At 38.4% G+C, this 22,085-nt stretch overlaps 2 protein-coding genes across 6 annotated transcripts in view; one reads left to right on the top strand and one right to left on the bottom strand.

The window, feature by feature from the left end:
• The first annotated feature begins 1,317 nt into the window (after window positions 1-1,317).
• LOC134579117 (NADH-cytochrome b5 reductase 2) lies at window positions 1,318-11,700 on the top strand. The gene is made up of 9 exons (XM_063438291.1): window positions 1,318-1,394; window positions 2,997-3,143; window positions 4,196-4,268; window positions 4,806-4,912; window positions 7,014-7,143; window positions 8,344-8,427; window positions 9,910-9,995; window positions 10,415-10,514; window positions 11,385-11,700. Exons 1-9 carry the CDS (start codon window positions 1,392-1,394, stop codon window positions 11,555-11,557), a joined length of 903 nt encoding a protein of 300 aa, XP_063294361.1. The 5' UTR covers window positions 1,318-1,391; the 3' UTR covers window positions 11,558-11,700.
• A 2,697-nt stretch (window positions 11,701-14,397) lies between these two features.
• Window positions 14,398-22,085, bottom strand: part of PPFIBP2 (PPFIA binding protein 2) — a 152,117-nt gene continuing 144,429 nt past the window's right edge. For 2 of the 5 annotated variants that reach the window (XM_063437799.1, XM_063437800.1), the window contains 4 exons: window positions 21,861-22,049; window positions 20,049-20,216; window positions 15,385-15,450; window positions 14,398-14,565 (listed from right to left, as the gene is read on the bottom strand). In XM_063437799.1, coding sequence (XP_063293869.1) covers window positions 14,497-14,565; window positions 15,385-15,450; window positions 20,049-20,216; window positions 21,861-22,049 — 492 coding nt within the window. In that variant the 3' untranslated portion in view covers window positions 14,398-14,496. Of the gene's footprint in view, window positions 14,566-15,384; window positions 15,451-19,472; window positions 20,217-21,860; window positions 22,050-22,085 lie in introns of those variants that run through there. The other 3 variants (XM_063437803.1, XM_063437802.1, XM_063437801.1) reach the window with 2 other exon arrangements.

The raw sequence follows: 22,085 nt of genomic DNA on the forward strand, positions 1-22,085 counted from the left end.
TAATGTGTATCACTGGAAGTATTGCATGATTAGTCTGTGTTTCTATTTTATGATGTCATAAAAGCCAGGTTTTCATACATGCTGTTTGACCCATTTGCTGGCAAACCACTGCTAGAAATGTTTTATCAGTGTTTTGTGTCTTCAGGAAAGCAACATTTGCAGTACTTTATATCTAAGATTTCTGCACAAATCATATGTATTTTCCCAGAGGACATTCCGAGAGAAATTTCCTGTGAAAATGTAATTCATGTGTGAAAAAAAACACACACAAAAATATATGACTACTACATGGGGTCAGCATTTTTGTTAAGTGGTTAGGCCAAACATCTCAATACACACCATTTAGAATACTCTGGGTTGCCTACTTTTGAAAATGGTATGCCATAATGGTGGAAATGTTATTACGAAGGTTGCCATGCTCTGTCAAAGGCGACATACTGTTATACTTGTGAGACATTGCTGAACACTAATATATGAGTGTTGCAGAGCAGTAAAACATAAAACGATGATGATAACATCAGTGAAAGGGCAGTTTCTGTGTAAAAAAAAAATGCAAAAACCAGACATGGACGCTAACTTTGGCCAGGGTGTGTGACTAAGTGGCTACTAAAAATGACGGGACATACCCCAGTTTGAATACCCTGGGTTGTCTACTTTTTCAGTTGGTGTCCCATGATGGAGTAGTTCTCATTCCTGGGCTGCCTTACAGAAGGGGTGGGGGTAATGTTGTACTTGTGAGACTCTACTTAACACAAACATGTATTTTATTGCAGTAAAAGCTAACAGTATTACGAAATTCACAGTTAAAATGCCATGCAGAACTAAAAAAAATTAAATTTTCTTAATTTTTTTACACATTTTAGTTTTTTTTTTTTTAGCTCTTATTTATATTAAATTATGTTTAATATCTAAATAATGTATGTGAACTGAAATCCCTGTTTCTCCTGAGCACAATGATATATAATAAGTGTGGATGCTCTTAATATAAAAGAGGTGAATTACGGTTGCATAGACATGTAGCTCACATTCCTGGTTTTGTTTTGGTTGAGAATTTGTACAATTGCCTCCATCCTTAAGGGGTTAAACCAGGAATAAGGGAACTCCAGCAGTCAGACGATCTGAATCATAAATCCCATCATTCTCAGCCAGTCACATATTCCTGAGTTGGATTTCCATACAAACTAGCTTTACCTCCACCTGTCAGTCACCCCCTTCCCACTAGTCACCTCCTTCTGGTCAGGTAACCCAGTAGTGATGTGATCCAGTGGGAAGCAGTATAGGAGGGGAGAGGTGGTGCTTGCATGCTATGGGAGGGAGGGCATAGGGGGTTTAACCAGAGACAGCCTGGTGTCTTGATATTAGAATCAGCGGTAGATCTAACTAGCCCAGCCATGGTAAGTCATTTTATCTATTATACTCAGAATATCTACTTTGTATCAATGGCAGTGTATCTAATTATACAAAGTGCACAATCATTTCTCAAATGACAATGACAGCATGCAGACACACTGTCAGATCACCGGCACAAACAGTGCCAACAGACCCACATTACTGGCATCCCTGGGGACCTGTGCCCATATTCAGTCCAACACAATTAACCCCTTCACTGCCAGCATCTCATTACATACAGACATGCAGGAGTAGTGGATTAAAGGTTTGTGGGGAGCAAAATCAATGTTTGGGCTTCTCCGAGCACAAATAATAATATATAACATGTAATCGTATTATTTAGACTGCCAAGCAATGATGTACTGTAAGTATGTGCAAATATTATCCATATCAAATATTATCCATATTACATGCACATGCAATTAAATATTGCTGCATGGTACACACTGCAAATCAAATGTTATTTATTTATTTTTGCATTGGACATTATTTACACATTTTATATCTTTGCATTTGTTCAAACACTCAGAGAAACAATGTTGCAAATTAGTAATGAAATGTTCCAAGTCAAGGCTGATTGCTGCATTGGGCTGTACGTTAGTATGAGGTGGTGTCAGACCATGGGCGGGGTACAGGCTAGGGATAGTTTGACTCAGAAGAGGGATTGGACAAGGCTGGAAAAGGATTCTGGGAAATAAAACACAATAGGGGGTTGTGCAATATGTGCATTGCTGGTGCAAGGTTCTGAATGGGGCTGTCGCCATGGAAACCAATGGAATGTGTGCCCAGCAATTCTCATTGTGTCCATTCAGCATTAATAAAGTCATGTTAATTCTTATTCCAGAAATGTTACTGAACAAGTGGAAGTAGGAAATGCATTAAAAGTGTGAATAAACATATATTGTGCAGCTGTGTACCCTGCATCCATACAGAATTGAATTAGCCAATCAGACACTGTAATCAAAATAGTTCATTGGTGTCCACCTCTTTCTGTAACCCATCAGTTAGGTGCATTCTCCTGATATTTGTTATTCCCTCCAGATAGTCATTGACTTAAGAGCTTGCACTCTAGTGCAGACATTTGCTTTGCACTTTAATTCCAGATGCACAGTGGGGTTTACCTACTAAATAAGACAACAGTTAATTCAGAAATGTTGTTTTCCCAGCACCACATTGGTAGGGCTTAATGTTTACAGACAGGATGTTGGTTAGCTCAGTGGAGATAAACTCAAGAGGCAGCTTCATGAGAGACTTGTCATTGAGCTGCATTGGGGAGTCTGTGATTGGACAGCCACGGAAAGGCTGGACAGGGGGAAGAATGGAAGTGCTTGCATAGGTTGTAGACAAGAAATCTGAAGCTTTTGCACGCTGTTTTTTGTTTTGATTAGCATTGGTTTTTTATGTGTGTGTTGGGCAGTGAGTGTTCCTTTAAGCTACAGTAGATGCAGAGTAAATAAACCTCTGGCTTGTGGCAAACTGCAACTCTCGTATTAGTCTCAGTCAAACGTTTCCTGGTTGAGGATGATGGGTACGTCAACATGTGTTTTGAACCACAGTTAATAGAGTCATGTAATAATACAACTTATTCTCTGCATTCCCCTTTTCAGGACTCTGGTGTGATAGTAGCCCTAGCTGCAGTTGGGATAACTGTGCTAATCTTCCTGTTTAAAGCATTAGGATCTCAAGGCAATAAAAAGTTAATTACTCTTCTGGATCCCAATGTCAAGTATCCACTACCTCTTATTGACAAACAGGTACATTTATTCCCAGCATGTTTCTTATAAATTTAACGTGATAGAAAAAGAAATGTCCATGCTACTGGCTGCTCACTGACACTGGCGACCTCCGTCCTAAGCAGGCAAACAATGCCTCCAGATCGGGCATCGGCTGACACAACACGAACTGACTCACGGAGAAGCTCATAGCCCACGGCCCTGCTAATACCGTAGAGACCCCTTTTGTTTCCTTTTTTTTCTATGTCTCCATGCAAGTTACCTGGTAGACACTCATGACACGCTTTATCTATGTTTCACTTGTTTTGTGTTAACCCTATGCTTTAGGCCTTTATGTTAATCGGATCACTACCCAGCACATTATAATGATGTCTAGATAGAGAACCAGAGGTCCTTAACCATCACGAACCACCTCAGGACTAGGAATAACATGCTTAGTCTTTTTTTTTTTTTTCATTACCTGTCACCTACAACATAGACGTATATATAAACTTGAAAATGCTTAAACATAATAATGCACTACACTCGTTGAATGCTAGATAAATACCACGACTGCACCTGTTACATATAATTGCTAACCTAGTATACTTAGCATGTTTTATAACTGAATAATCGTATAGACTCCAATTGTTTAAACAACTAGGAATAACAGCTATGTTAAACCTATGGCGACACTAATCTTTAACACTTTAATCTCTTATGTGCTGCAATGTTTTAGCTGGTAAAGGATCATCACTTGTTTCTTTTGTTGTTGGCAGGCCAGACCCATAGGCATATATAGACCAAACGTGTTTTTATGACGTACACTCACGTGACCCTGCTGTGCCTTTCACTCTTGTTTTCTAATATTTTAAATCTAAAAATGTGCTGAAGCAGCGTAATGAAGCAAGTGATAACTCAGGAGGATAAATATCTTATGTATTCTGTTTCATTGTGATTCATGCATGCTCTTGCATTCGTTGTTGTGACGGTGCAGGACGATCTGTTCACTTAAGCACAACAAAAATAAAGAATTGAAAAAAGAAAAAAAAGAAACAGAAATGTCCTAATTTTTCTTTTTTATTATTGTGCAGGAAATTAGCCACGACACTAAACGATTCCGATTTGGTCTCCCTTCATCGGAGCATATTTTGGGTCTCCCCATAGGTAATACCGGATATCATAGGAATAAAATATTTTTTGGCATAACTTATCAATTGAGGTTTGTTGTCATTTTGTATCAGTGGATTTCATTATTACTATTTGGGGAGTTTTCTTTGACTTTCTTTAACTTGAACATTAACTGAAAATATTTTATATAAATATTATTATTTTTGCAATTTTTTTTTAAATGATGTGACCTTAAGCTGCCATCATAGGCCAAAGGGTTAGGGCCAATGATTCCCCTGGCCCAATTCAAGAACCCAAAGTGGAGAATGAAGGGAGGTCCCCACACTGGTAACATTCCTAGGTTCTTGTTGGACCTTATTTTTTTTTTTTTTTATACTGAAAATACTAAAAGAGACAAAGTATACATCCTATATGATGATGGATAGATTTCTTTGCTCTCTCATGACAAAGCTACTCCTAGATTTAACACAGTACAGTCAGACAATTCTACAATGTAAGACATGTTTTAGCTATTTTGCTTTTGTAATCCATTTTGAAGTTTATTTGTGTTAATTTAATCTTGTCTATCCCCAGGACAACATGTCTATCTCTCTGCAAAGGTCAATGGGTCCCTGGTGGTCCGGGCATACACCCCTGTGTCTAGCGATGAAGTTAAAGGCCATGTTGACTTGGTTGTGAAGGTAAAATTAATAATTGATAGCTTCCAGAAATGCTTTTGGGTTTTTTTTTTTAACTGTTTTGTGACGTCGTAGATGTACTAAACACGTATTTTGAATTACAAATATTTTAATACAAACACTGGAACGAAAAACACTATGGGAATGGAACAATTCAAAAACCAAAACCACTCGCACATTTCGAGGAACTATAAACATGTTGTGCTCTATGTGGCCTTTCCTCTGGGAAGATAAGACACTGAAGGTCTCTGTGAGCGGATGTGACCAAAAGGCCAAAGACTCACTTCTTCGACCCGGAGCAGTACCTTTTGGACTAACCCCCACAGTGGCATTTCCAGTGTGCAGGAACAAATTGATTGTGCTCATGCATAGTGTACAGTGAAAGAATCTAATTAAATTAGTTAAGCTATGGGTCAACTACTGTAGATCATCTGAAGTTCCAAAGATAGCTATTAATAATATTAAAGGGACACTAAAGGCACCTCATTGAAGTGGTCTGGGTGCCATGTCCCTGTCTGTTTAACTCTGCATTGTAAACTATTGCAGTTTTTGAGAAACTACAATGTTTACATTGCAGAGTTAGGTCTCCGAGGCACTAGCTGCCACCTAACAGAGTTTTGTTCCATGAAACGATGTTGGACGTCCTCACGCTTTGCCTGAGAGTGTCTAATGTCTTCAAATTGGTTTAATGCTTTCCTATGGTGAAGCTTTAATGCGCGGATTGCGAGTGCTGTACATGCGCAATATTTTCCACAGTAGCCGTGACATTGCAGGAGGAGGAGACCTAGTGAACACAGAGGTAGCCTCAAAGCTGAAATTAAGGTAAGTAAAAAAAAAAAGGGGGTTTTAACTCTTTACATGTCGAATGGTGAATGGGGACCTAATAATTAATCTCCCTCAGCCTTGCTGGAGTGCGAGGGTAATCTAAAAGGAGATCAGGGCGCTGTGCTACTGTCTGTTACCAGCATTCTGTGTGTGCTGGCATAAAATAACAACTTTTCACAAAATCGACATGATCTAACCCAGAACTCTTGGCTGCCAAAGCCTCCAGGACCAGATGGGTTAAACTTTCTATGTGCAACGTTTCAAAGCACAACGCTGCATATACAGGCTGCAGGCACCATCACCACTTCAAAGCACTGCTAGACGTGACCATTTAAATCCCTTAGAGACATACAAATGAGATTCACTGTCATGTTATCCTCAGACAGCCACTGGTCCACTGCTGCCCTCCTTACCCAATTTAATGAGTAGGATGAATAATGTAACTCCAACTCCCCCAACTGTAAAACTCACGGTTAGTCCCAATAATTCACAGTTTATTGAATATCCCTGTTACCAGCTACAAGTAACCCCACTGGAGATATCATTTCACTTTCTATTACCCTATGCTCTGGTGACTGAAGATGAATATGTGTTGAAGGACATTCTGCGTGTAAACTAAACAGGAAGGACTTTGTTCTAGTGCTTTATAATGCAGATTATGGGATTTCTCTCCCATAGATGACACCGCATTAAATTAAAACATCGATCAGTGTTGTTATATTATATAAAGCAATCTATGAACATTGTGGAGTTTTCAGAGGACCTTGCACACGCACTTTGTTTTCAGGGAGTTCTCCCACTGGGGTGCTCCAAAACAGGGAGGGGAACAAAAAAGTAGGTGAAAAAGGCTCAGGGGAACTGAAACGTTGTCTACATTTTTGTACTCCACAATAAAATCTACCTGCTGAACGACACTGCTGGGTGTTTTTTTTTTGTTCCCCAAATATACAAATTGCTCAAATACTACCACGGCTCATAAAACCAACAGTCCTTTGTGTGATAAGGTGTAATTTGACAAGCTGTCGGTTTTTGCAATGATGTATAGCACCTCTGTTTTATAGTATATTACACACTGCGTGTTTGTTCCTTTTTATTTAATTATTGGAGAAATTGTTATGATAGATTTTTCTTTGAGCACCAAATGTCCTTCAGCAAATATATTTTTTTATGTATGTTAACTAAATGTTTTATAAATTTAACAAAGATATTGAACATGACTTGATGTTGAATTTCAGGCAATTACCCATCCGGTTCATGTCTGTTTATATTTTTTCTACAGGTTTATTACAAAAATGTGAACCCTAAATTCCCAGATGGAGGAAAAATGTCTCAGTATTTGGACAGTTTGAAAATAGGAGATACCATCGATTTCCGGGGTCCAAATGGTCTTCTTGTCTACAAAGGGAAAGGTATCTAGATGAATCAGCATATCAAATGATATATATAAAAAGAGATGATGGTAATTTTGGATCGGAATTTGGGAATTGTTTTGCCAAATATGTTGCCATGTATAATGGGACTTTTTCTAAAGCAGATCATTGAGACGCTTTTCTGTAAGTAACTGATTAACATAGCAACATTGTTTTAGCATAAAGAGGAGAGACCTAACTTTTTACAACGACAAAAGTGCGCAGGAGTTTCTAAGGAGTCTTTGTTGTTTTCACATTTTTACCGATGCATTTCACTCCTAAACTCGAATGGTTACCGGGGAACGGGAGTCCTAATTCATAGTAAATTAACAAATTCATAGCAATAACTAAATGATATGTCAATGGAAAATCACAGCATTAATAATTTCATGGCTCTAAGTCTAAAGAATAGCTCCTCCTCACTTGGAGCTTGGTATCTCCGTGCCCACTTACCCCACAGTTTTCCATAACCTAATGTATGTGTATAAATAAATATATATATAGAAGCTGTCATTGAAATCTTATCCTTTGCCAAAGGGAAAAAAAAAAAAAAAAAGACAAACTGCACACACATCTAAAAATAGCCGGATTCTCCAAAACTGGAGAGCTTCTTGATGTGAATTGATAAGCCCCTGCTGTAGAAAGAAAGAATAGCTATTGCTCATAACCGGGGACCTCTCGGTAAGACCAGGACTAAACCCAGGCGAGTCCTTAAAAAATGTAAACAAAAAGAGAATCTCCATAGACATACCACTAGCTCTGCAATAGAAGGGAAGAGATCCCACTGAATAATATTAAAAATGTCAAAAGAGAAAAAAAAAATGTTTTAAACTCAATGGCAAATGAAGAGGAGAAGGATGGCTATATTTTGATAAATATAGACGTATTGTATTTACTATGTTGTCACAGAGATTACATTCTCCAGCTAATTCTCTGATGAAAGAAATAACGAATTGAATCAATTTATACGGATTATAGCTATATAGCCTGTAGGTGATACACAAGGGCTCATGTACTTGGGCAGCTCTTGACTATATTTCTTACCATATTTCGCTTTCTTGTCCAAAAACGTAATTCCATTTTCTCACTCCTACCCAGATATATCTGAAAACTTTATGACAGATGTGCCTTTTTGAAGCTTAATATTACCTTTAGCAAATAGAAATCTTGTCCTTTCTAATGATCGTCTGTTTCCTTCAGGCAAATTTGCCATCAGACCAGATAAGAAGTCTGAACCCAAGATTAAATACACAAAACATATTGGGATGCTTGCAGGTGGAACAGGTAAGCTCTTATCAGTGGATGGACATTATCTTTATTTAGACACACGGGTTGTTTATCTGTGCTGTTTTAAGTAAATAACCATTGCATCTCAATTTTTTAGAATTTGTGGGATGGGGCCTTTTAGAAATTTTCCTGGGAGCTTTGGTGCATTTTCATATCCAATTGTTCTGGGTTACATTGTAGCAATGGTAGCTTCACAAAGCCATGATTTTCTTTTCTGTTTTATTGCAAAGTAATAAAATGTTAGTACATAATGAACATTTTGTTCCACATCAATACATATATGTATTGTGTAATATTTAATGTCATGCTAATAATGATTCCAAAACTTATATTGGGCCAAACAGCCACAAAATGTGTACTGCACAAGAACGGCTTCAGATACATTCTAACATGTTGTCTTTATAGTGTTCTAACAAAATCAGCCAAAAAAGGTGTACATTGAATGATTTACTTGTCCGTACTCTGCCAAACCAGGCCCAACTAAACATGCCTTAGTGCATAGCTCACTCTGTGCATTGTGGGGTATTGTGCTTGGCTTTGTGGGTACATGACCACACGATCCATTATTGCCATGTAGAAACATAGAAACATAGAATGTGACGGCAGATAAGAACCATTCGGCCCATCTAGTCTGCCCAGTTTTCTAAATATTTTCATTAGTCCCTGGCCTTATCTTATAGTTAGGATAGCCTTATGCATATCCCACGCATGCTTAAACTCCCTCACTGTGTAAACCTCTACCACTTCAGCTGGAAGGCTATTCCATGCATCCACTACCCTCTCAGTAAAGTAATACTTCCTGATATTATTTTTAAACCTTTGCCCCTCTAATTTAAGACTATGTCCTCTTGTTGTGGTAGTTTTTCTTATTTTAAATATAGTCTCCTCCTTTACTGTGTTGATTCCCTTTATGTATTTAAATGTTTCTATCATATCCCCCCTGTCTCGTCTTACCTCCAAGCTATACATGTTAAGATCCTTTAACCTTTCCTGGTAAGTTTTATCCTGCAATCCATAAACCAGTTTATTAGCCCTTCTCTGAACTCTCTCTAAGGTATCAATATCCTTCTGGAGATACGGTCTCCAGTACTGCATACAGTACTCCAAGTGAGGTCTCACCAGTGTTCTGTACAATGGCATGAGCACTTCCCTCTTTCTACTGCTAATACCTATCCATATACAACCAAGCATTCTGCTAGCATTTCCTGCTGCTCTATTACATTGTCTGCCTACCTTTAAGTCATCAGAAATAATCACCCCTAAATCCCTTTCCTCAGATGTTGAGGTTAGGACTCTATCAAATGTACAGCTCTGCGTTTACATCATACATGTAAAATGAACACTCATAAAGATGTAAGCCATATTTAAGGCGATAAATCCATGTACATATAGTGTCAAAATGCTCTCAAATATCTTAACAAAGGAAATGTACCTTTTAGTGAACTAAATCATTTTTCTGTGAATTCACTGCTAATGCAGGTATTACTCCGATGTTGCAGTTGATACGTCACATTACCCAGGATCCTAGTGATGACACCAAGTGCTACCTCATTTTCGCTAATCAGGTAATAGATCTCCGCAGCACATATCGAAATGCCAACTGAAATATGTGTTTCTTGCACTGTGTTAAACTAACAATGCTCAGTTTTAACGAATTCTAATTTGCAGCCAGAATGGGTTGTTTTCCGTCAAATTGATTATTTTTTAAATTGCAAAAATAAAAAAAGTCAAGCTCTGCAAATCTTTGCAATACAAATATTTTGAAATTCATTTTTCAAATGACTACGACAATTTCTATTATGCTTGGTGTCTCATCAAAGTATAGCAGCTCTGCAGCCACACAGTTCCTAGCATTTCCTAAAACATTTCACTACAATTTTGTTTTTTATTATCTTCCTGTGTGTTTTATTATCTTCCTGTGTTTATTAAGTACATTATAGTGTTTCTGTCCAAGATTAATTTGTTGTTTATGTTCTTTGCACAGACTGAAGAAGACATTCTGTTGCGTCCAGAATTGGAAACCGTTGCCAAGAATCACCCTGACCAATTTAAGCTTTGGTACACCTTGGATCGGCCACCTACTGGTAAGATTTTATACAATGAATGGGATAAGTGTTCAGCTCTTTACAAAATATAGTTACCAAGTGATTCCCAATCCATTGGCATTATTACCCTCTGCCCCCCAAATTACAGCACACTGCTCACCCCGACAGTGGCTATACAACCTAAAATGTATAATCTAATGTGTATTGCTTTTATGGTATGGAATACCCCATAAAATAAAAGTATATTCTGTATATCCGAACTCACCTTTCTTTGCCTCCAAATTTCTGTGTGCATAAAAAAATTTATTCTTCTGCAAAACCACTTGGGATATTAAGCGATGTTTAGTTATATTAGCTAATTTTACGTAGTTACATAGGCTGAAAAGAGACATAACGTCCATCGAGTTCCACCTTTCTCACATCTGTTTTTGCTGTTGATCGAAAAAAAGGTAAACAAAAAACAGTTTGAACCGCTTCAAATTTTGCAACAAATTAGGAAAGAAAAATCCTTCATGACCTCAGAATAGCAGTCAGATTTAGAAGTAGCTATTGTAAAATTATAGCCCTGAATACAATTTTTTTGCAAGTATGCATTCCATAGCTGTTTAAACATCTGTACAGACTCTGATAAAACCACCTCTACAGGCAGAGAATTTCACATTCTTATTGTTCTTACTTCTAAAAAAAAAAAAAGAAACCTTTTGTTTGCTTTAGACTAAATCTCCTTTCTTCCAGTTTAAACGTGTTTCCTTGTGTCCTATGTATAGTCCTGTTTGTGAATAGATTTGTAGTTGTGGAATGCCTGATCTTCTGGACACATAGAAAGGCTGCTCTAAAATACACAGTTGGTTAAGAGGTGTTTCTTTTTAACTTGAATGTTTTTGTTAATCCATTGCTCCTTTTTAACAGGGTGGAAATACGGGTCAGGATTTGTCACTGCCGATATGATTAAAGCCCACCTGCCATCTCTTTCCGACAAGGGTCTTGTGCTTATGTGTGGTCCTCCTCCGATGATACAGTTTGCGTGTCAAGACAACCTGACCAAACTAGGCTTCCCCGATGATAGAAGATTTGCCTACTAGCCCAGATCAAGCTCTTTGTTCATCAGAACCAAAACACCCTCTGGTGTTGCCTTCCATCATTCCACAAAACACTGACAGAAAAAAGGATATTTTAAGGTTTTTTTTTGTAAACATTTTTTAATTCTAGTTTTTCTATTTTTTTAAACAATGCTACTTTTTCTATTATTGAGAGAAGCCTATATTGCAAAATCTGCACTTATTGGGGTACTTAGTGATATTTTTATTCTCTGTATTTTATTCTCTGTGTCTGGAATCCGTGCGACCAGTTTCCCCTAGCACCCTACTCTATTACATGGATATAAAGTTACTCCACAAATAATGCAACTGTTGCTACTTGGCTTGTTTGTTTTTAGGATTCCGCAGATTACCCCAGGATTCAGGGTGATTATTTTTTTTAAAACTTTAAAACACTTTAACACCTGCCAGTACAGCCATCTTTCTGTGCAGTTAATTTTAATTTTTTTATTTTTACATCCCAAGATATCCAGAGAAACTGTTTTGTTTACATAGCATGGTCAATCCAACCTCTAGTGGCTAGTGACAGCCACTAGAGGCGCTTCTCCGACTCGTAATGTGAGAATCGCATTGAGCACGCAGAACATCCATAGGGAATCATTAAATAATGCTTTTCTATGAGTGGTTTGAATGCGCGCGCGGCTCTGGCCGCGCATGTACATTCGGCTCTACTCAGGTGACGTCGGACGGGGAGGAGAGGTCACTAGCGCCGAGGGAGCCCGGTGCTGGATTAAAGTAAGTGGCTGAAGGGGTTTTAGCCCCTTCAGCCCAGCGGGAGGGGGGCCCTGAGGGTGGGGGGGGGGGGGGGGGGGGAAACCTAAGGATTATATAGTGCCAGGAAAACAAGTTTGTTTTCCTGACACTATAGTGGTCCTTTAAATAATTTTGATAATCTGTAAACTTTCTTACTATCGCAATAAAAGTTGAGTTGATATAACCAAAAAGGAAAAATCTGACTCCTTTGAGTTGAAGATTTATTTCCAACTTGATTTTATTTACCTAACTTTTGCTAGTTAATGGTTAACTCTCCACCACGGACTGTTTTGTGCGTAATTGCCTTGAACTTCGTGCCATATAACGCACTACGATTGTTCACCGTAAGGAAATCCTTCTAACTAAAACCATTTTGCAGGTTCAATAGAGCTTTTGTTCTCACTGAACTCTGAATTTATAAATGGACTTTACGTTTTACAAATGGACTCATACATTTTAAGCTGTGAACGATGATAACCTCTACAGGAGGTCGGGCATTCGAGTTCAGCTCAGGACTTTTTTTTTTTTTACATTTTATTTTATTATCCAAACATCTTGTGAATTTCTGTGACATGTTTCTTGCTATTGTGATATCATTTCACTGTTTTAGATATTTTTTATTTTTTGCTCCTAAAGTAGGAATGCCACATTTATAAAAACAAAGTATTGCGATTATTAGTTTCCCTAAATTATATATATTTTCCACCTAATTGTAAACTATTGGTAATGTGGAATCTTTTAAATGTGAAACAATTAGTTTTTTTTAATACTATCAGGGTTATTCACTACAGTGAGACAATGTAAATTTCAAAAATTTCAGGCCAAAATAGCCACCCACCAGCCGAGGAGACCTAATGCGCATGCGCGGCTATGCCGTGCATGCGCATTAGCGCTCCCCATAGGAAAGCATTGAAAACGAATTTCAATGCTTTCCTATGGGGAAATGAGCAACGCTGGAGGTCCTCACACAGCGTGAGGACGTCCGGCGAAGCTCTAGCAAGGAAAATCCTTGCTATAATCCAGAAAGTGACCTCTAGTGGCTGTCTAGTAGACGGCCACTAGAGGTGGAGTTAACCCTGCAAGGTAATTATTGCAGTTTATAAAAAAAACTGCAATAATTACAGTTGCAGGGTTAGGAGTAGTGGGAGTTGGCACCCAGACCACTCCAATGGGCAGAAGTGGTCTGGGTGCCTGGAGTGTCCCTTTAAATGTGAAATTCACTTAATTCCCGGGCAATTCTCATTTTAATAAAAAAAAAAAAAAAAACAGTACATGTACAGCAATACATTATAAATGTTAGACAAAAGGATAAATAAAATGTGTTTTCCTTAGATACTGTGTTCTTGCTAATGGAGCATTATTATAAATCTGAAAAAATGCCACCTTGTGGTCAAAAAACATTACTACACTGAAAAGGACTAAAACGGTCCTGAGGATTTTTTTTTTTGCAGGTATATTAACCCCTTAAGGACCAAACTTCTGGAATAAAAGGGAAAAAGGGAATCATGACATGTCACACATGTCATGAGTCCTTAAGGGGTTAAACATTTGGGATTCTTCGCTAAAACGTCTAATTAAAAAAAAAAAAAAACCTCAACAGCACAACTAAGACTACAATAGCCAAGGAGTGGCTATAGCTGAGACAGAGTTTCTTCAAATTAGCCATTTGGAAATGTAGTTCATATTTATCTAGATTTTAAATAAATACATTTTCACAAGATACAAATACAAAAAAAGTAAAAAACACAGTTAAGCAATAATTGTAAAGATACGTATTTATTTTCTATTAAGTCAATTACAGCAAATATGTACATATGCACAGACTACAAAAGACAAAAATCTAATCACAATTGATCTCCCTGGAAAATATATACATCTTTTTAAGAGATTTTTTTTAAATATATTTTTAGATGAGATCTCTACTTTTCCATAAGAATAAAAATTTAAATATATGTACAGCTTCTTTAAAAGTTACAAAACATTGTCCATTTTGCATTTACACAGACATTGCAGAGACTTTTTCAAAAACGTGTTTCCAATCTGGCAACATCATCATCATTTAAATGAGCATTTTTTGTTGTTGTTGTTGTTGTTGTTAGGAAGCTTGTCCAGTCTTTTTTGGTTCCAGATCATTTTTAGCACCAATGGTTAAAACCGAATAACTGCATTCATTATCTCCAGGCATCGTATGAAGTTAAAAGTCTGTAATTACTCATTATTTCATCTTGGCTGAGCATGTTCTGAGAAGCAAATAAGAATATTTAAAAATAAAATATATAATCGCTAAGTACACAAGCTGGGGTTGATCACAATCTGGTTTGGAAACGTATAAAAGTTTAATGTAACTATTTTGTCAATTCATTTTGCAGAGCATAATATGAATTGTAGTCTGACTGTACCCCTGTGCTAGATGCTCCTGAAATATATCTCCCATAATGTTGACAATGCATCATGGGAGATGTGGTCCGCAACATCTGGAGTGCCGAAGGTTGCCTACCCCTTATGGAACATAACAATCAGATAACACTTGGCAAGTGGCAACCCATCAAAGTGCTATTTATGATCGAATATATTGAAAAGGCAACATTTCAACCCAATCCTGGGTCTTTGTCGAGCTTTGGACGGTTGAATAAAGACCCAGTTCACACACTAAGCATGACTTTGGTTAGGGTTATTCAGTAATGTTGGAATTGCTGGGGATCAAATCAAAGGTCAAATTTGAAGTACAGCCAGTTCAGAGATCCTTACAAAACATGGACTGCAACTCCATTAATGGTCAGCCTGGCTGAGAGTGATGGGAGTTACAACCCACATTGTCATTTGAACACAGTGTCCCTGTTGGGGTAGGGGCTATCAATAGAGATTAGGGTTTTCATCGCTGCGCCTTTAACCCTTTACCAAAACAGAATACATCTTTATGAGCAGTCCTGAAATGGGGACCTCTAACCACATCATAGCATTGTCACTGTAATAACACCCATTGTTTTAATGGAGAAGGTCCAATAGTTCCACATTCCAGGGATAGCAATCTTACTGAGTAATAAGGTGGCAAGACTTACCGTGAGGTTGTTAATGCCTTCAGAAAATGCACCTATCTGCTTTACCATGACGTCTGAATGCTCCATCTGAAAAATCAGTCATCAGCTACGTAAATAGGTACCAAAACCAAGCACTTGGTTCAATATCAGAAACTCGCCACCTTAAGCACAAAAACCTACATTTACAAGGTTAGGAACCTTATACGAAGTTAGTGGACCCTATGGCTTTTCCCGCCCAAATCAAACCAATTTTCAGCTGCAGTAGAACCCAAGGCCCCCACAAATCCCCTAAAACATTTAATAACTTCTTACGTCTGTATGCTGGATGGATACCTCTGATACTCTGAACGTGTGATGTACAATTCCCATCACCCCTGGCTGATTGTTATAGGAGTTACAGTTGAGAGATTACATTGACAGTTTTATTATGCCGTCTTATAAAGCATGGGTACTTCAGGCCTGCGTTTGCATTACGCACAAATTGGAGTAGTTATATTAGTATGTGAATCTCTGATTTTGTTTTGTATCTGCAGTTACAAACGTTACATTTCACTATACTGATCAATATTGGTTCCAACCTGAAGAGGAGGGTAGCTGGTCTTTTCAGATACAATGTTCGTCCACAAAGTATCACTGTGTCTAGTCCGGTAACTCAGGTACCAAAATACCAGGAGTGGTGCAGTATGCAGTTACCCCAGTGTGTACTTCTATACATTATGGTTTGCCTCCCAAGTAAAAGATATCGATAATACTACTTTTGCTCATTCTTTTGTAACCTACATATACAATATAAATTCATTTGATTGTATCTCTTCACTTACCACGCAGGGGCGGCCATCTTTAAGCATTCTTTAGTAGGAATCACCACTGACTACAAACATCATGCAGTTAATCAGGAGTTAGAGTGCGTTCACAAGGCTTGCCATCATGTGCAAGCAACATGCATCACAAAAAACAAACATTGTATTCAGTCTGATCGGACCAAAGAGAAGGGTCATAAAATGGCAGCAGAGCAAGGATATGTACTAAAAAGCAGTAAATTATATGTAAATATTTCCTTTAATTAGAAGGCTGTCCGTATCCCCTGTAGCAGAACTTCCACCTTTCGTGTATTTTTTCCCTGTTATTTCATGTGGTTCCTCTTTGTCCGTTCAGGAGACTTTATACAAACGGAATCCATTAGTCTCCCAAACGAGGACCACCCCTGTGCCCCACTAGAACGTTGACACCAACCCCTTCAGTGCTACACTGCAAGGGAAACAATAAGGGCTTCCCCTGGGTGGTCACCAGTTCGTATAACCGAACACGTGGCAGAGAGCATGGTGGCCATCTTGTCTCCCGAACGTGGGCATCAGTACTTGGTCGTCGAGTGCCTGGAACTCTTTTCAGCTAGGCACTTGCGCGAACACTGGCCGTTCCACTTCCCAACCACCTACACGAACGATGTCCGGGATATATGAAATACCGAATAGGGGGGGCATTCGTATCCGGAAATAAAGAGATTCCCTTGTATGGTCTTTGCACCAGAACTTCATGAACAGAGAACAGCCAGGGCACCAATTTCCCTGGAACCGTTTTGGGGTAGCACCTCATGTCTGGCCGGTCAAAACTTTACCATGATGCCATTCCCGTTCTGCAGAACCGATCAGAGTGATTCTTGGATATGTTGGACACTCAGATCGGGGCTATCAGTGAATGTACTTGTTGTGAGGTACATGATATTTTGTTGGATATTCTGTACCTGGCAGATATTTAAATTATAGGAGTTTTCTCAGGCACAGAGGATCCTGGGATTAAAAAACCCTGCATGGGACTGGGCATAAAAGCCGTGTATGTCCCAATAAACTTCAGTTGTACCCCCAGAGGTTGTGTGTCATCCAGTTGCAGGGGGGGGGGGGGGGGGAGATTCTTTGACTATTTTGCTTGTTCCGGATTGTACTTTGAAGTATCAAGCAGAGAGGAGTCCCTGCTAGGACTAGGGCTCTTCTACGTATCCTATGTAAAAGTGTATTTTCAATGACATATTAAAAAGAGGACACATTTACCATAAAGACAGAAAATATACGTTCTGGAGGTCAGCGGAATAACTATAGTCCTTGAGACTGTAACCTGTGGATAGGGCCTTTACACCACTCATTGTAATGACATCATCACTTAAACACTGTCCAAAGAGGTGGATAACAGGGAAATACGTGATTAATTCACAGGCAGCTCGTGTGTAATTGTACTGTGATAGTGGTTTGTTTGAAAAGACCCTGGTAATATTAAACAGTTTAGTTATGTAGACTTTGTCAAACCATCCCTGAAATATGTCACTGGATTTAAAGGGACACTACAGGCATCCGGGTGCCATGCCCCTGCCATTTTAACCCAGAAGCTGAAAATATTGCCGTTTAACAGGAACGGTAATGTTTGCATTCCAGGGTAACAAGCCCCTAGTGGCTGTCACATAAACAAGCACAAGAGGCATTTCTTCGTAAATAGCAGCGTTAAACTCGGCTATTCAATCAGATAGTTTCCGGACTGTGTTTTTCCGTGCATGCACAGTAGTCTCTCGTTGCTTTTCCATTGGATTGAAGATGGAGGAGGCAGGGTTGATCATGAAGAAAGCACCACAGCAAGGGAAACAATTTAAACAAACCTCGCTTTACCTTCACAAAGGAAAGGGTACCCTAACTAGTGAGCAGGTCACTATAGCATTAGGAATACATGTTTGTATTTCTAACACTATAGCGTTCCTTTAAGTGACATCATGACTTCTACTGAAAGCAACAATTAAAGCAGCACGGTTTCATCAAACTTGTCTTCTCCTATTGTATCCTTTTCTCTTCCTCTCTCAGAATCTGTTCTTTTCTCTATTTCTGATCTAGTTTTCTTTAAAACATAAGACAAAGTAGGGACTACTTTGTCTTGTGTATTTTTCCGATGCCTGACATTCTTTGACCAAAGGAGGAGCGGAGAGTATTATGGGAAAACTTTCTTTGACACAGGAAATAGAACGGATAAAGTTAGGCGTAGGAAAAATACATATGATAATGTAGTCCCTACTTTATCTTATGTTTTAAAAATAAATCGATCAGAAATAAAGAAAAGATAAAGCAAATGCTGAGGCAGGAAGAGAAGAGGAAACAACAGGAGAAAAGTAAGTTTGGCGTGACAGTGCGGCTTTAAGTTGGATTCCTCATTGTCAATTTGTAACAGTCTGATATTTTCATTTTTGTTTGTTTAATTGACACAAAAGGAAAATGGAAAACTGCCACAACCATGATGCAAATTTTCTAAATAAATATTCCAAAAATAATAAAAAAAGTTTAATGCTAAGCCCAATATTTTTACACAATATCTGTGCAATATATTTGTTTTTGAAGGGTTATTCACTACAGTGTGAATTGTGGTGAATTCAAAGTAAATATCAGGCCAAAAAATTTGGATACACTTACAATACATCTATTCTACTGCAAAATATTTTATAATGCGGAAGATTTACTTTAGTTTTTCCCCACTGGGTAGAGAACCTAAAAAAAACAAAAAAAAAAACTACAATTCATTGTGTAATAACTAGAAATAAAACCAAAAGATTAACATCTCGCACAGCAGGTCTTCACTCTATCGTCAAGCCATTCAAACTGGTGGGGGTGTGACTGATAGACCGTATAGGAATCTCCATGAGCTCTGATCGATGATGCATTGTGATTGGCTTGCTGTATATTGCCATCCAATCACAATGCAGAGCAGGGCCGAATGGAAGCGGTTGGACGCTATAAATACCCCTGCCGTCCACTTACACCTCAATCTGAGTCCATCCAACAACTCTTGACAGTCGACATAGGAGTCCGTGAAACTCCTAAACCTTTTTATTAATAAACGGAACACAATCAAAATCTAGGCACCCAACTTGTATTTTGTGTGGAAAGTGTTTTTTTTGCCTGCTGATTGCAAACGTCAGTGGTTCACACAAAATGAATTCAGATGCTTTTACAACACTAAGAATCCTAAACAAAAACACATACCATGCAAACACAAGCAAGACTCTTGTTAGGTGGACGGGTTTTCGATGAAGGTGTGTTATAAAGCATTCTCTTACCAAAAGAATAGAATGTATAAACATATTTACTTTTCGTTTTCAATTTCTTTAATTTATTAGATTTAAATGAAGGCTATATGGACATTAAAGAGTTAATGGGCTTGTTCCCTGTTTACATGTAACATATCCATCCCGGCCTCATTAAAATTGCACTGTTTCGTAATAGCCCAGCGTTTACAGTCCATGTGCAAAAATAAAAAATATAAAATATGCAATGCACGAATATTTACACTATTTTTTATTCCTAGGTGTATAAATATTCCGGTTAAGTTAAAAAGGTATATTTAGTTTCAGAAAATGTAGTATTTTGTTGTATAAAATCTCATTCTTACTAATTTCCTCATTTCAGTCAGCAGCAGTATCCGGACATGCTTCATTTGGTACAAAAATAATCTCGTTGTCTGTTTATATATATATATATATATAATTTTTTTTTTCAGTAAAATAAAACGCAAACCAGTCCATGATGAAGACATGCTGTTGATGATGCAGGTAAGATGGGTTATATGGAGATGCATGGTTATTTGCAAGCTTTAACAGAGATGATGGCAATGGATGATGATGCTGGGTGCAGATGCCACCATCAGATTAATCTGCCCACCTGCTCCACTTTGTCCATGTCTTTGGTAGGTGTGGTGCTCGGGACTTTGTAATCACCATAGCACTTCTGAGTACCGTTACTTGAGTCCACGGGGCATACATAGTCTGTGGAATCATCAAACTTCTTCTTCCGAAGGTGGCCAAAATGGGAGAGGCCGAGTTTCTTTGGCTGTAAAGGGAAGATAGAAAGATGAAATTGGAGGACATGAATACTCAAGTTACTAAAAGTTACTTCTTAAATCCCTTCATGGCCGATGCACTTATTTCTACCTTATTTAACCCCTTAAGGACACATGACATGTGTGACATGTCATGATTCCCTTTTATTCCAGAAGTTTGGTCCTTAAGGGGTTAATGTGTAGAATAGTGGTTTGCCACCTGCACCAGTACAATTAGATGAGTGTTACATAACAATAGCCCAATATTAACCAGGTCATCTAGGCATGCCTGATCACAGGTTCATTCACAACACCATAACCACTACAGCTCATTGGCAGAAAATCATGAAACGCTGTTCATAGATTACTTGCACCACAATCACTGCAAATTGTTCAGGAGTGGTTTAACAAAACCAGGGCTCTCCTCCGCTCTATATCCCCTCACCCCTCTACAGCAGCACTGAGTAAATTACACTTGTACGTTATGTGTGAGTCCATCCAACATGGATTAAAGTTATGGGTGCACATGGCTGTCCAAAACTGAATGAATTTGCACTGGATAATGCATATGCGTCATCTTGGCATTATCAGTGGCACTGCAGAGGAGATGAACTATGGGTGTCAGGGAGATCTCCATAAAAGGTTTGACACAAAACTGGGGTATGGCGCCCAGAGACTCATGGCAGCACAACCACTACAATGAGCTGCTGCATATTAAAATCTGACTCTCCTCCTGTAGCTCACGGCTCACTTTTGTGCCTCCATTTGTTGTCTGCGATGGGGCCAACCTTGTGTGGGTAGAGCCTTCCAAATCATGGGGAAAGTTACGGAAGGCCCCTATTCCATAACCAGTTGCATTTAGAATATTGAAATTGTTAATTTTGGCCATTTTAGTTTTAGTTGGATTTTAGTCTGAATTGTTTTAGTTTTAGTCGACAACTAAAATCTAATGTGTTTAGTTAAAGCCTCTGTCTCTTTTGCCCCTTCCCTAGGCCGCCTGGGTCTCTTTGTGTCCTCCCAGACCATCTAGGTGTCTTTGTCCCAAGCCCTGTTCTGTCTCTTTTGCCCCTTCCACAGCCCCTCTGTGCAGTAGATTTCAGTTTAGTTTTAATCATAGACTTTTGACTAAAATGCCATTTTAGTTTTAGTCGCATTTTTGTCATCTGAATTGTTTTAGTTTTAGTCAACTAAATCTCAAAAATGTTAGTAGAGTGAAATTTGACTAAAATTGTTAGTCGACAAAATTAACACTGAACAGAACAGAGTCTGAAGCCACTCTTTACACTGGACATTTCAAGGATATGCCCCCTACTGATAGAAGTTATTATGGCACCATATAGAAGCAGTAAGAAATTGTGCCAGAACATGAATATTTTACAAACCAGGAGATTTATTAGAATTCTCATGAAAAGACGTAATACTCAGTATAGTTGGTGGGAGCTCCCTCATGGATTTATATTGGATATTCACCCATAGTATGCTAAAGTAACTTTAACTTTGTCATGTTACTTTCTAAAGAAACACAAAGTAAGAGGTAGGAATGGAAAGACATTATTTTAGCAGGTGCGTTGTGCCTTCTCCCTGTACCCCTTGTTGAAGTGCATTTCATAAGTCTATTAATAGGTCAGAATGGATATTTTCAATTAAATACACACCCGGACTTTGGCAGTGATGGACAGAGGTGTGTATGTTGTAGCTTCCATTATTTCTCTTTTTTCCTGTTGGGCATCTGGGCCTATTAACAAGTTGAAATTTGTTGCCAAGTGTCTCCTTAGTAGTGTCTTTTGAGGTGGAATGTTTAAGAGCATGGCTAGGGTGTCCGCATTAAATCGAGGTTCAAGTATCTACAAAAAACAAAAAGAAAAAAAGAAAACACAGTT

The sequence above is a fragment of the Pelobates fuscus genome, chromosome 12 (genome assembly GCF_036172605.1).
Source record: "Pelobates fuscus isolate aPelFus1 chromosome 12, aPelFus1.pri, whole genome shotgun sequence".
Classification (NCBI taxonomy): domain Eukaryota; kingdom Metazoa; phylum Chordata; class Amphibia; order Anura; family Pelobatidae; genus Pelobates; species Pelobates fuscus.